The sequence below is a fragment of the Myxine glutinosa genome, chromosome 6 (assembly GCF_964187855.1).
Source record: "Myxine glutinosa chromosome 6, kmMyxGlut1.1, whole genome shotgun sequence".
NCBI lineage: Eukaryota > Metazoa > Chordata > Myxini > Myxiniformes > Myxinidae > Myxine > Myxine glutinosa.
Genome location: NC_136266.1, coordinates 69058737 through 69071583, shown reverse-complemented (window position 1 = coordinate 69071583; position 12847 = coordinate 69058737). Strand labels below are relative to the sequence as shown.

Sequence of the window (12847 nt, the reverse complement as noted above, 5' to 3'; positions counted from 1 at the left end):
GACGTTAAATATCCCATGGTTTATCCCAAAGAAATATTTTTATTTACCTATGTTAATATACCAATGTGCTACTGATGCCACATTCGTACCATACTCAATAGTTGCCAATGGAAGTACAGTAAGTACAGTACATCGACTGGGACTGTGCAGAAAACTATACAGTTATCGTACATATCATGTACATACGGAAACTTTTGAACATTAGTTTGTCTTTCCCATGTTAGATATGCTGTACATACAGAGTACAGAGTATATGTGGCCTATATTACCTCCACTACCGAAGGTGGACGGAGGTTATGTTTTCACTTCTGTCTGTTTGTCTTTGTCCGTCTGTGGGCGGGATATCTCAAAACGTTGTGGACGGATTCGGACAGAACTTGGTTGACAGGTTGGGGGTGTGACCAGAACGAATTGATTCAATTTTGGTGAAGATCGGGATCCGGACACAATAATTTTTAATTTTTTTAAGTGATTCGTCACCATTGAGAGATATAGTCCAGGACCTGACTAACATATGTATGCAAATAATTTAGGAGAGGATAACTCAACTGTTATAGGCTAATATCACCCCCAGGAACAACCTGGGATGTGTGCCAAAATCTCTATCCGGGGCGAAAAGCCCGAAAATGACCACGCCCTTTTAAAAATGACCACGCCCTTTTTCATAGGAAGTGCTATTTCCGACATAGCTCTATCTTCTATACCGTTGGAGCTACAGATTTTCTGAGGTGCTTAAAATGTTCAGAATAGCCATTTTTAGGAGGTCATATATTTCCAAATGGGTTTTCTACGAGAAAATGACTAAAAAGCCCGAAAATACAGCCATTTTTAACACGATTTCATACTAATATTAAGCATATTCATGATATACAAAGGCTACTATGAGCCTCCATACATTTTATGATTTTGAGCTCCCTGATTGGCTGATAGTTTCAGTCTATAATTATACCACAGTGAGGTTTGTCAGTGTGAGTCATGTAAAATGGTAAGTTTTCACATCTTATTTCAATTTTAATGAGCAAACTCTTTAGATTTGTGATGCCTAATTAGTAGTTTTAGAGGTGATCAATATAAATGAATCTAATTTCACATGGAATTTTATAAGCAGATGAGAAACCTATGTGTTTCTAGTTTCTCTGTCTACTGACGCCTAGAGGCCTAGTATTATGAGTGGTGGTGTGCTACACTGCCCAGCCTACTACTATACGGGTTACTCTGCCTCGCTATAGGGCCTAGGCCTGGCTAGACTAGGCCAAGTAAACTCTACTTAGCACTACTGTATGCCTAGTAGAGTGTAGTAGTATTATTAATTACTACTGCAACTAGCTAGGCCCAGCTTGAATAACCTAGGCCTAGAGGAGCTAGGCCCCATGACTAAGTATTAGTACGGGCTAGGCGAGCCTGGGCCCTATAGACTTTCCCTGCGTGTGTAGGGCCTGGCTAGGCCTAGTTAAGAAGTTTGATTATAGTTCTACAATTGGATGTTTAAAATTGACATGTTCTAATTATAGTACACTAATAATTGTGAATCATATATTGTGAATAACTTCAAATTAAATGGAATATAACACAATAAAGTGCCATACCACTGACTGAAACCAGAAAATAGGCTTAAAGCCTTCACAGGCCTCATTTTTCAATATATGAACAACAGAGGGGAAGCAGAGTATTTACTCAACCAATGTTGACGGGTAAGGATTGCTGGTTAATATAATCATTGAATTATAAACTAACAAGGTTGCTTTTGATTTATTCATAGCACCAGTGCTACAAGATCCGGAGAGAGTGAGAAAGTGAGAGAACGACTTATCCATCCAGTGTCACAGAGATAATATCTCACTGAAGTAAAGCGAAATGGTAAGACAGGCTTTAATATATTACCAACCTCTTATAGCTGTGGCTTCCTCACGCGAAGCTCATGGGCGAAGAATTGAACACCACAAAGGAGTGCGCTGACACCATCCAAGCAGCCTTTCAAGTCTACCTTAAGGAAGAAAGGGCATCGCTGTCTCAGTCATTTGATTACTGGAACACATACGTTTCCGACCTGTTCCCAATACTCAGGAATCTCACCAATTCTCTGCGCTCTGGAGACTGGATTCTCTACCTCAGTGCTGTGGAGAGGGCAACTTCACTGTTCTTCTTTTTTGGGAGAACAAACTACTGTCGATGGACACCATTATTCCTGCAGGACTGCTATCAACTGAAGGAGAAGTTCCCACTCCTGTACGACTCCTACATGAACGGTGGATTTGTCGTGAACACGACCAAGAAAGGTAGTGGAGTGCCCTTTGACCAGGCGCTAGAGCAGTGCTACAACCGGCCTGCCAAAATAAGTGGTGGGATAATTGGGGTCACCAGGAAGAAGGAGGCAGTAGCTCTGTGGGGAATCATCAAGCATAAAAAAGACCAGTACGTTGACCTCCTGAAGATGAAGGATGATGTCGAAGGAGAACTCTCACTTCACCACGACCTCAACCCAAGTACTGCAACTAAGATAGTTGGGATGGTGCAAGACATAGAGGATTATCTCCTGAAGGTATGTAGTCCTCTACAAGACCAGGTAGCGCTGAAGAATATTCTCACTGGAGAAATTGTGACCAACGTAATCGTAGACAAGTTGTTGTGCTGTATCAAGGAGGGCAGCGCTGCCTGTGCTAAATTTATCGATGATCGACTCAGAAATAGGTCGATATCGATACACTCAACTATTAGCAAAATCAAGTTTACATCCCCTAAGACCACCTTAAATTTGGCTCCCAAAGCAGACATCAAAGATGAGACAATCAAAGCTCTCATGTTTATTGAGTATGGGCGTCACCGGGGGTTCACTCTTGAGGAGCTACTCCAGCATGAGATCACCAACTCTGCGTTTTTCTTGGTTGACAAAGATGGTTACTTGAGGAAGAGTGCCAAATCACAACTTGGGACTGAGCTGCTGAAGTTGTGCCCACTAATAGATAAAAAAGGGCCAGAAACCTCCCCATACGATAACTATGCCATAGTTATCGACTTCATGGCCATGGTGAGAAAAGTCCCCTTAAAGAAGCTTCATCCACCCGTCAAGACATTCCATGACTTTGCTATTGCCTTGACATCTATGGTCACCAAAGCTGGGCACAGCTGTGATGAGATCCACATCGTTTTCGATGCTTACAGAGAGGACAGCATCAAGAAAGGAGAGAGGGGGAGAAGAGGAAAGTCAACAGAAATGGTGGTCCTTGATGTGATATCACCGAACCAAAATGTTCCAGTGGTATTAGAGAACTTTTGGTCGTCTTCCATCAGCAAAACTGCTTTCCAGGCATTCTATGTTGAGTGGCTCACCACCAATTATCAAGGCACCAAACCGCTATACCTTGGTATATCACCACAGTCATGGTTGGTGTCAGCTGGGTGTGCTTCTCCATTCCCTCGGCTCAACTGCACACACGAGGAAGCTGATGACAGGATGATGTTTCATGTGCAGGACATTCTAAGACACCGGTCAGGACCTACATCCTTGACGCTGTCATCAGGTGACACAGATGTCTTTGTGTGCCTGTTATACCACATCACAGTCAATTGGAGAGATATTGGCCTCCAAGAGCTCTGGCTCGTCCGCAACTCAGGAGTGAAAAGATCAATATTACCACTCCATGATATCTGCACAGCGCTGGGAGACGAGCTCACAAAGTGTCTCCCAGCACTCCATGCGCTGACTGGGTGCGATACAATCAGCAAGATATCAACTAAACTTGCAGCCCTGAACGCTGTCCGCAAACTAGGAAATTCCTCTCTGATCCTGAATTTCGACTGCCCACAGCTAACAGGAAGCACAATAGAGATTGCGGAGACATTCTTGGTCAAGTGTCTCAAACCATCAACAGACCTGGAGATATTTGACGACCTGCGTGTCGCTGCATTTGATAGCAATGCCCTCAAGATGGACTTTGAGAGAACCGCTTGCATGTCAACTAATGCAAGAAAACATATCCAAAGAGGCTATTACCAACAGCAACTGTGGGTCCAAGCCCCATTTAGAGACGCCACCTTGATTATGAATGCCGAGTCTTATGGTTTTGTAAGAAGGGGCAGTTTATTAGTCCCTGAGATTGTGATCTCAAAACCCGAAGGCCTGCCAGATCCCTGTAGGTGTGGCAAGTGTGCTCGTAAGAATGGGTGTCCATGCAGGGTAGCTGATTTCAAGTGTTGCAAGTACTGCAAATGCAAAGGAGGTGATTGTTGTAAATACCCTATCACTGAATGAACACTGCTCATCATCCTCATAACTGGACTCTGTTGTGTTACTCTTCATGTTCCTGTTCCCGACCCTGGTTTATGTGACACATAAACAGTACTATTGTGGTGTTCAAAGTTGTATGGTTGGCTGTTGGGCAAATTCCCTGCTGATCTTTGAAACATTAAGCTCTCTCGGTACTGCTGCCTACTAAAGTAATAAGTTTTGTTTTTGTTTTTTTCATTTTAAGTTAACATTCCATTGATAATAGTATGATTGAAAATTCAATTTCTTTACAATAATCAAATGCTCGCTTTCTTTACTATGATATGGCAATCCAAGTATGTAGGTAGTTGTATGGTAATAAGTTGACCGAACGCTTTTTAGTCATTTTCTCGTAGAAAACCCATTTGGAAATATATGAGCTCCTAAACATGGCTATTCTGAACATTTTAAGCACCTCAGAAAATCTGTAGCTCCAACGGTATAGAAGATAGAGCTATGTCGGAAATAGCACTTCCTATGAAAAAGGGCGTGGTCATTTTTAAAAGGGCGTGGTCATTTTCGGGCTTTTCTCCCCGGATAGAGATTTTGGCACACATCCCAGGTTGTTCCTGGGGGTGATATTAGCCTATAACAGTTGAGTTATCCTCTCCTAAATTATTTGCATACATATGTTAGTCAGGTCCTGGACTAATAGAACCAAAACGATATACAACATGATATTTCAAAAAGTTGTGGACGAATTCTGTCAAAACTTGGTGGATAGGTTGGGTGTGTGACAAGAAGAAGCCGATTCGATTTTTGTTCAGATCCGGATGCAGATCCGGCATAACAGTGGGATAATCCGGAAACTGTTCAGCCTGGCGGAGGTATGCTCTCCAACGAGTGTCGTTCTGTTCTGTGTTGTTGTTTTGTATACAAAATCAAGGCTCGTGGAAGAGCGAGAAGGCAGAACTGATCATGACGCAACAGAAAAAAAGAACAGTAGGGGAGAGAGAGTGGGAAGCACCAGCAGCAAGGTTGAATGACGAAATAGAGAGAGACTTGGATAAACAATGGGTGTGGTAGGAAATCGTTGGGGAGGGGAGGATGCATGTGGTGGACAAGAGAAATGGGGCAGCAAGCTGGAAGAAAGGAAAAACTGAAAATTTGGAAGGAGGTGGGCAGGAAAGGGTTGGTGGTGTTACAATAGATGATGGTTTTGGATATTGGATAATCCGAGATGATGGTGAACATCTTTCTTGAAGACTTGGTGGAAAGGATGAAAATTGAAAAGAATGTGGAAGTTGGTTGCACAGGCAGCAAAAAAATAAGAATGAATGAGTGGAGGTGATTGAGTGACTGGATTTTGGGAGTTTCACCAAAAAACATGTTTACCACATTCACCTGAAGGCGCACCCTGCACCTTGGGGAGACGAAGCAGCTTTATGGTTTTAATCTTTCCGTGCTAAGAACTTAGGGTGCAAAACAAGAAAGGAAGTGGTCGAAGACAGAGACCACCGCCCTGTCCGAGTTGAGCAAGTGACATGTCCACAGACTCAGCTTCATTGCGAGAGATTCCAATGATCTTGAAGGTTATTGCTGTTTTAAAGTCCAATTGGACTTTAAGAAGTTCAACAAAGTTCTGGTGTCAATATCCCACAAACAGGTTATATTTTATCAGCATGTGGATCATGTCCAGCTACATTCCGAGTTTCATGCGCATTTAACCCGAAATAAATTCACATCTTTTTCTCATTTCCAGCATGCTGCACTTATAATTATTTACCTCATCTGTCGCTCTCTCTATTTGTCCATCACGTTTTCTTATATCTCATGAACATTGCAGCTTTATTCCCTCGTCTGTAAGATTTACCAGAGCCAGTTGTTGCACAACAAGATTTCTTTGTTTAGAAGTGTGTAGTTACAATTTTTTGCCCCCACCGACAAAGTCGCCGAAGCCATTATGTTTTGAGGTTGTCCGTCCGGCTGTCCGTCCATCCGTCCGTGATTGGTTTTCGTTACCTCGACAACTTGAGTGGCCAAAGGGATCTTAGTCAAACTTGGCACAGGTATGTATAATGAGGTAAAGAAGAACTGATTAGATTTTGGGATCACAAGGTCAAAGGGCAAAGGTCAGAGGTCAGAGGTCATGTTAGGTAAAAATACTGTTACCACGATAACTTGTGAACCAGTGATGGGATTCTGATCAAATATGGTACAGATTTGTAGAATGATGTAAAGATGAACTGATTCGATTTTGGGGGTCAAGAGGTCAAAGTTCAAAGTCTCTAATAGGTCTATAACTTAAAAACAGCTGAAGTTTTTTTTTTTTGTATACAAGATCGAGGCTCATGAAAGAGCTAACAATCACACACAAAAAAAAAAATCAAACAGATACATAAAACATATTAAGGGGAGCGGTAGACAAGATGGGGAGAGGGGGAAGCACACAAACAACATTTGAGAGCAGGGACATCGGGAGATCTGTGGGAGGGAGAGGGCTTGGGGTGAGGAGGCGTGGGAAGGGGGGGGTGGGGGTGGGGAGGAGAAGTATAAAACACAAGGACACTGCAAGGACTTCCAGGAAAAAAGTTGGTATTTCAAAAAAGTGGATCTGGAGTGAATTAGCAGGGGTAGAAAAGATCAAAGTTTTGCATGGGGGAAGATAAGAGATGGTGGTGAACAGCTGTTTTAAAGACCTGGAGGGAGGAGTGGGATTGAAGAGAGTGGGGGTTTGTTCCAGAGGTGGGAGAAAAGAGGAATGAAGGAGTGAAGGTGAGCAGAGAGTCTTGATTTTGGCAGTTTAACCATAAGAGGGTTGCAGGCAGATCTTGGGCGACGTGCAGGAATATTTGGGGGACAGAGCCCAGAGAGAGCTGGGGGAGCAAGGCCGGAGAGGAGTCGGTAGAAGACAAAGACCACCAACCTGCCTGTGGTAAGTGAAAGGCCCTCGGAGTTAGCTTCATCGCGGGAGATTCCAATGATTCTGAAAGCTTTGGTATCAACATCGTGAAGCCGAGCTAGGTGTGAGGCAGGAGCACCAGCCCAGAGGGGAGAGCAGTATTCCATTGAGCTGCAGATGAAAGCCTTGTATGTGGTGAGGAGCTCAGGTGCGCCAAGGAAGGACTTCGCACGATGGAGGATGCCCAGTCGGCGACTGGCTTTGGAGGCCAGCTTGGAAATGTGGTTTTCCCAGGAAATATCATGGTAGATAGTGAGACCCAAAAGCTTGAGTGACAGAACTTATTGGAGAGGATTGTTGAGAAAGTAGACCAAAGTTGAGAAACCAAAGTGATCCAATTCAAACTTAGTACAGGCATGTATAATGATGCAAAGATCAAGTGATTAGATTTTGGGGTCAAAGGTCAAATCTGTAATAGGTCCTCAACTCGAGAATGGCTGAAGTGGTCTGTGAGTGAGTACAGCAGTTCTGAATTATTATTTTTGAGGAAAAACTTGGAACAACAGAGGATGGCACATCAGCAGATGGCTTAGGAGGCCTACTTTCCAATAGTCATCCCAGGAGAGGTCTTCGTTTATTGTAAGACCTCGATGTTCAAGTAATTAAACATCTTCCAGAAGTTGACTGTGGGAATATGCAGGTTTGTTTGACGATCTTCCCGGAGTAACAAAGTGAGACTGAGTTTTCCATGATTGAAAGCGAGTGTTCCATTTATCAGATACACCTCAAATCAATTCCAGATCAGCAGACAGGGATGCAGCTCATGCTGCCTACCTATGGTACAACACAGCACAATACAATATGGAGTCATGGGCAAAGTTGAGAAAATGAAGAGAAGTTGGAATAATAGAGCAAAGGAAGGAGAGTAGAGGGTGGAGAAGAGGTGTGGTGAGAAATGAGAGATATGGGAGCAAAGGGGATGGAGGAAGAGATTTGAAAAGGAACATTTGTGGCTGGAGGTCGAAAATTCTGGCCCTCCTGCATACATAAGAAATAGATGGTTCAAAATACTGCGTCACTATTAACACATGAACATTTGTTTTCTCACAGATATTCTCACATTTGTTTCATTTTGGTTTCAAGTTTTTAAACATCTGTCACACACACAACCGAATAAAGTCTACAGAGCAAATTGTTTTTATTTACCTTCACAAACAGTTCGATTTTCGGTTCGTCTGTTTTCTCCATCGCTGGCTCGCTCTCTCGCTCTCTCTCTCTCTCTCTCTCTCTCTCTCTCTCTGTCTCTCTCTCTCTCTTTTCTTCTACGTCTTTAGGCAGATTATCTCTCTCATGCACCAGGACTCAAACAACCCAACCCATACTCCTCCCAAAGATCCAGCTTCCTCTTTACACTTATACCCAGTCTGATGGCATTCTTTTGTCTCATTCTTTCTACAGGGTGGCCGAACCCCAAAATGACGTCGTGTTTACTTGAAATTGCGATTAATCGAAAAGTTGTAGTGAAGTGTTTCTTTTTCCCAAAGAGGGGAATGGGCAAAATTGGAAAATTGGTTTTTGGTCCCATCTCCCATGCAACACACAAGTTGTAGTAAAGTGTGCAGAGCACATTTATTTCGAAATGTCAACAGCACTAAATATTCTTTAGAGATCATGCGTCCATAGCAACTTGTTCGATGTGACCATCACTTTGGCTTTGCACTCTTTCCAAACGATTATTCACTACCTGCGACACTGGTCTTCCTCAATTGAGTTGCAGAAAAATTCCTCAACTTTTTGCCTGAGCTACATGAAAGTTTAGGGTTTGTTGTTTTAAGAACATTCATTGTGTCTTCAAAGTCCCCGAAGAAAGTATCCGTGTGCGTTGTTGTTGGTCGTGCCCCAAGCCGCTCATGCCACTCCACATTGATACCCATCTGGAGACCTGAGAAATAGCAAGGTCTTCAAATATTGTAAAGAATTTCAAGGACATCTGTGTCAGTAGGGTGAGTTGTACCAATCTACCCAAACCGTTGACGGTCAGTGTCAAAGTGGTTATTCAAAAAAGAGGAAAAATCAGGCAGGAGGTTAAGTCGTAAGAACTGTCTCTTCAATAACTAAAACAGCAATCGGTAGGCGCATACCTCCACCAGGCTGAACAGTTTACGTTTTGTAAACTGTTGGTCCACTGATGGACTGGATCTGGCTCTAAATATCTAATCGGCTTCTTCTTGTCACCTACCAAACTCATGCAGCAGGATTTTTCCAGACCCGTCCACAACTTTTTGAAGTATCATGCTACACAGTATATCGCTTTTGACCCCATCTCTCAATAGTGAAGAATCACTTAAAAATTAAATAATTCCCATATCCGAATCCATATTCAGATCTTCACCAAAATCGAATCGATTAGTCCTTGTCACACACACAACCGGTCCACCAGGTTTCGTCCAAATCCGTCCACAACCTTTTGAGATATCCTGCTGTGTATCGTTTTTGGCCCTATCTCGCAATGGTGAAGAATCACTTGAAAAATTCTACTAGTCGAATCCGGATTTTCACCAAAATCTAATCATTTCGTCCTTGTCACATACGCTACCTCTCTGCCAAATTTCTTCCGAATCCGTCTGCAATGTTGAGGTATCTTGTTCACAAACAGACAGACAGGGGTGAAAACAACCTCCATCCACCTTCGGTGGCGGAGGTAATTATGTCACACAATGCAAATATCTCGGAGAGAGAGAGGGAGAAGGAGGGAGGGGAAGAAAAGTGTAGGTCATGGATGGCACTTACATCAATGGAATCCGTATTTAAAAGAATAACACTATCATTGTATGGCATTCACAATGCCACAATATGATCCTTCAACACTAAAAACCAAGAGGTAAAACAAGTTAGCCTTTGTTCAACATTCCATACCCGATTGGAACATCTTTGCTGGTGTCGTAAGTAGTGACACCTTGGAACAATTTCAGATCCAGCTGAATGAATATATTAACATGAATTCGGACTGACATCCATATGCATGCATGAGCACACAAAATGATCACCTTTGTGATAGGCTGGAAGAACTCTTTGAAGATTATCCAAAGAAGAAGAAGAAACTCTGGGACCATCTTTGTGGGTGGTTTGTGGGCGTCACCATCTTCTGGGTTATACCGCTGTAACATATTGTGATGTTATATCCTCTTCCGGGCTCCGCTTCTTTATGGGAAACAACCTCGTAAAGACTTCATACCCACCCCACAGCCTCAACCAAAAGTAGTTAGCCCCTCTCCATGGCTATACAGCCAACTTTGCCACCATCGCTTACAGTGCATTGGTCAAACAGTCCATGCCTTAATTTATAGGCACAAAGTACTTGCCCATATGCTTTTCTGCCCAAATCCTCACCTGGCCTTGTCTGAAAACCAGAGGTTTTATAATGACACAATCTTACTCTATACTGCTCGACGATTTACACTCGACATCTCCACAGAACAGGTTTTAGGATGTCACTTCATGACAAACATCTTGTGCAAGATTAATCTAACCGACGTGATCACATGGGCTATTGGCGTCGAAGGGTATTGGGACATGTTCCCCTTCCTTTTTTGCTCCAATGTAACATAAAATGTGTTGCTCTGTACAATCCACACAGGTCTGGATATTTTCCAAATGCATCATCGAATTATATCCAAATCAGTATTAACTTTCCCTAAATAAGTTAACTCTTAAATCAATACTGTGTTGGTGGGCAGTATTTAATCAAAGAGACCGGTATTGGCTTGTTCATGTGCTGGATTTCATTAGTTGGAGTAACTTACTAGTTTAATACATTTCCAGCACATGCACCATGCAGTATCACTTGTGCGTGAGCACTGGTACTCAGGTACTAATACGGATAGAAATTTCCACTGTAGTTCGGTGTTGCTTCAAGTTATCTTCCAAAGGAGCCTCTTTGCTCACCCAGAGCGGAATTTAAAAGATAAGAAAAGTTTACTTGGTCATTGTTGCATCGTTGAAGAATGTGTCATGAGAGTGCCAAGGGTCCTCAAACTTTGACCGCGGTCCACATATTTGATCAAGCTCAACCAAGTACGCAGAGTGACAACTGTAGGACTGGCTGAGTACCTGAAAAGTTTGATAGACAACCGAATCAAACTTGTACGCAAAGACAGAAAACGGTATCCCTAACACACGGAACAAAAAATTTACAAAGACAGGTACAAATAGAAGATGTCACAAATTAAACTTAAACAACAAATGCAGCCCCCAAGACTGCAAAAAAAAAAAGACAAAATAAAAATACAAAACTAAATATCGACAAATATGTACCACGAACTGGGCAAATGACAGAGCAGGAAGGAATTTAAAAAAAAACAATAAAAAAAAACAAGAGTTGGACAGATTGGGAGTAGACAAAAAAGGCTCATTGGGATCGCTAAGAAGAGGTCAACTCAATTGGGATGGAGAACGAATCATAATAAATGCCCAGGACCCAGGACACTACACCAATGGTTTTAAGACAATGGCGGGACAGTCAATCGAACGGGTGTAGAGTTTGCAAGGTTGATAAAGCACGATTGATCACCTCCTATTGGATTAATTAATAAATAAATACATAAGTAAACATGTCAGAACAACTGAATTTCGTTAATGAATTTAGCAATGAAGGAATAACAAAAAGGCAGACTCAAATGAAAAATAGAAAAAATAAACTGCACCATTCTTGGCAGGACGTTAAGCTGGCTATCCTATGTGCTCCTATTTACCAGTAGACATTGAGGATCCAGTGGTACTTTTTGGAAAAGAATGTACAGTGTGCCAGTACCCTCAGGCAAATTCGAAATATCTTCTTTTCTTTTTTTTCATCCCGATCTCAATAGCACCTATTTGGAGCACAAGCGCATGCATGGAGATGTTCAAGATTGTCCTGATGCTCAGAAATAACGATGATAAAGGTTTGCACCACCAAGTCGCCACGTGATCTCCACTTTAAATTGGTCTGTTAATGTACCATGGTATCTATAGAGCGTCGGCTCTGCAAAGGCAGTTCCTTAGCCCGGCTTACAATCCCACAAGTCAGAGCAGGAATTTGCACAAGTGGTCCCGGCGATAGCTTGCCTACTCTTAGCGAAAGACACCGTGAGATTTTGTAAACGTTCACCACCAAATACATCCAAGGTGCGGCACACCCATCGATGAATCAACTTGCCTGTGACTGTGAAACGCCGGGATGACAGTCAATAGCTGAAGCGAGATTCAAAACCAGGCGACATAGCTCAGAGGTGAGTGTGTACCTGCAGAGAATCTAAACCATCCTACTAGCCCATAGTTTCAAATTGTGTAATCTTCAAATATGGAACATTGCATAACATAACTTTTGCTCAAATCATGACTAGTTATTGGTTAACCTCAGCATTTTCAGATACACATATTGCAACAATGGCATGTAAAACTGAAAAAATAATAATGTGACATCAATAGATCAAATACGCCTTTTGTTTCCCTTTTTAACTAAAGCCTACTTCACCATGACTGACATAACTTCTCTTCTATTTTGACCCGAGTTCCTGAATGCAATTTGTTATTTTCCATTTGTGAAGATATGTTCTTAACTTGAAGATATCTTGTACTGCTCCTGAGTGAAAGGACACACGAACAAACAGGTAAAACGTGTGCTTACCTATATTTGTGAAAGAATTTCGCCAATGGCACAGTCAGTTTTCAACGAAGAAACAAACTGCATTGATCAATCACCT

At 42.3% G+C, this 12847-nt stretch overlaps 1 protein-coding gene and 1 long non-coding RNA gene across 3 annotated transcripts in view; both read right to left on the bottom strand.

Annotated features, from left to right (window-relative positions):
- Positions 1-10159, bottom strand: part of LOC137429924 (chloride intracellular channel protein 2) — a 36508-nt gene extending 26349 nt beyond the window's left edge. Inside the window, exon 1 of one of the 2 annotated variants that reach the window (XM_068120309.2) lies at positions 10023-10159. Coding sequence is in view for 1 of the 2 variants with exons in the window: in XM_068120308.2 (XP_067976409.1) it covers positions 8313-8354 (42 nt within the window). In the remaining variant the exon portion in view is untranslated. Of the gene's footprint in view, positions 1-8312; positions 8528-10022 lie in introns of those variants that run through there. The other variant, XM_068120308.2, reaches the window with a different exon arrangement.
- Positions 10160-10168: 9 nt separating this feature from the next.
- LOC137429925 (uncharacterized) lies at positions 10169-12340 on the bottom strand. Its single transcript, XR_010984964.2, has 3 exons — positions 12103-12340; positions 11858-11974; positions 10169-10264 (listed from the first exon to the last, which is right to left on the bottom strand). It is a non-coding gene; the product is annotated as an uncharacterized LOC137429925 (long non-coding RNA).
- Between the last annotated feature and the right edge of the window lie 507 nt (positions 12341-12847).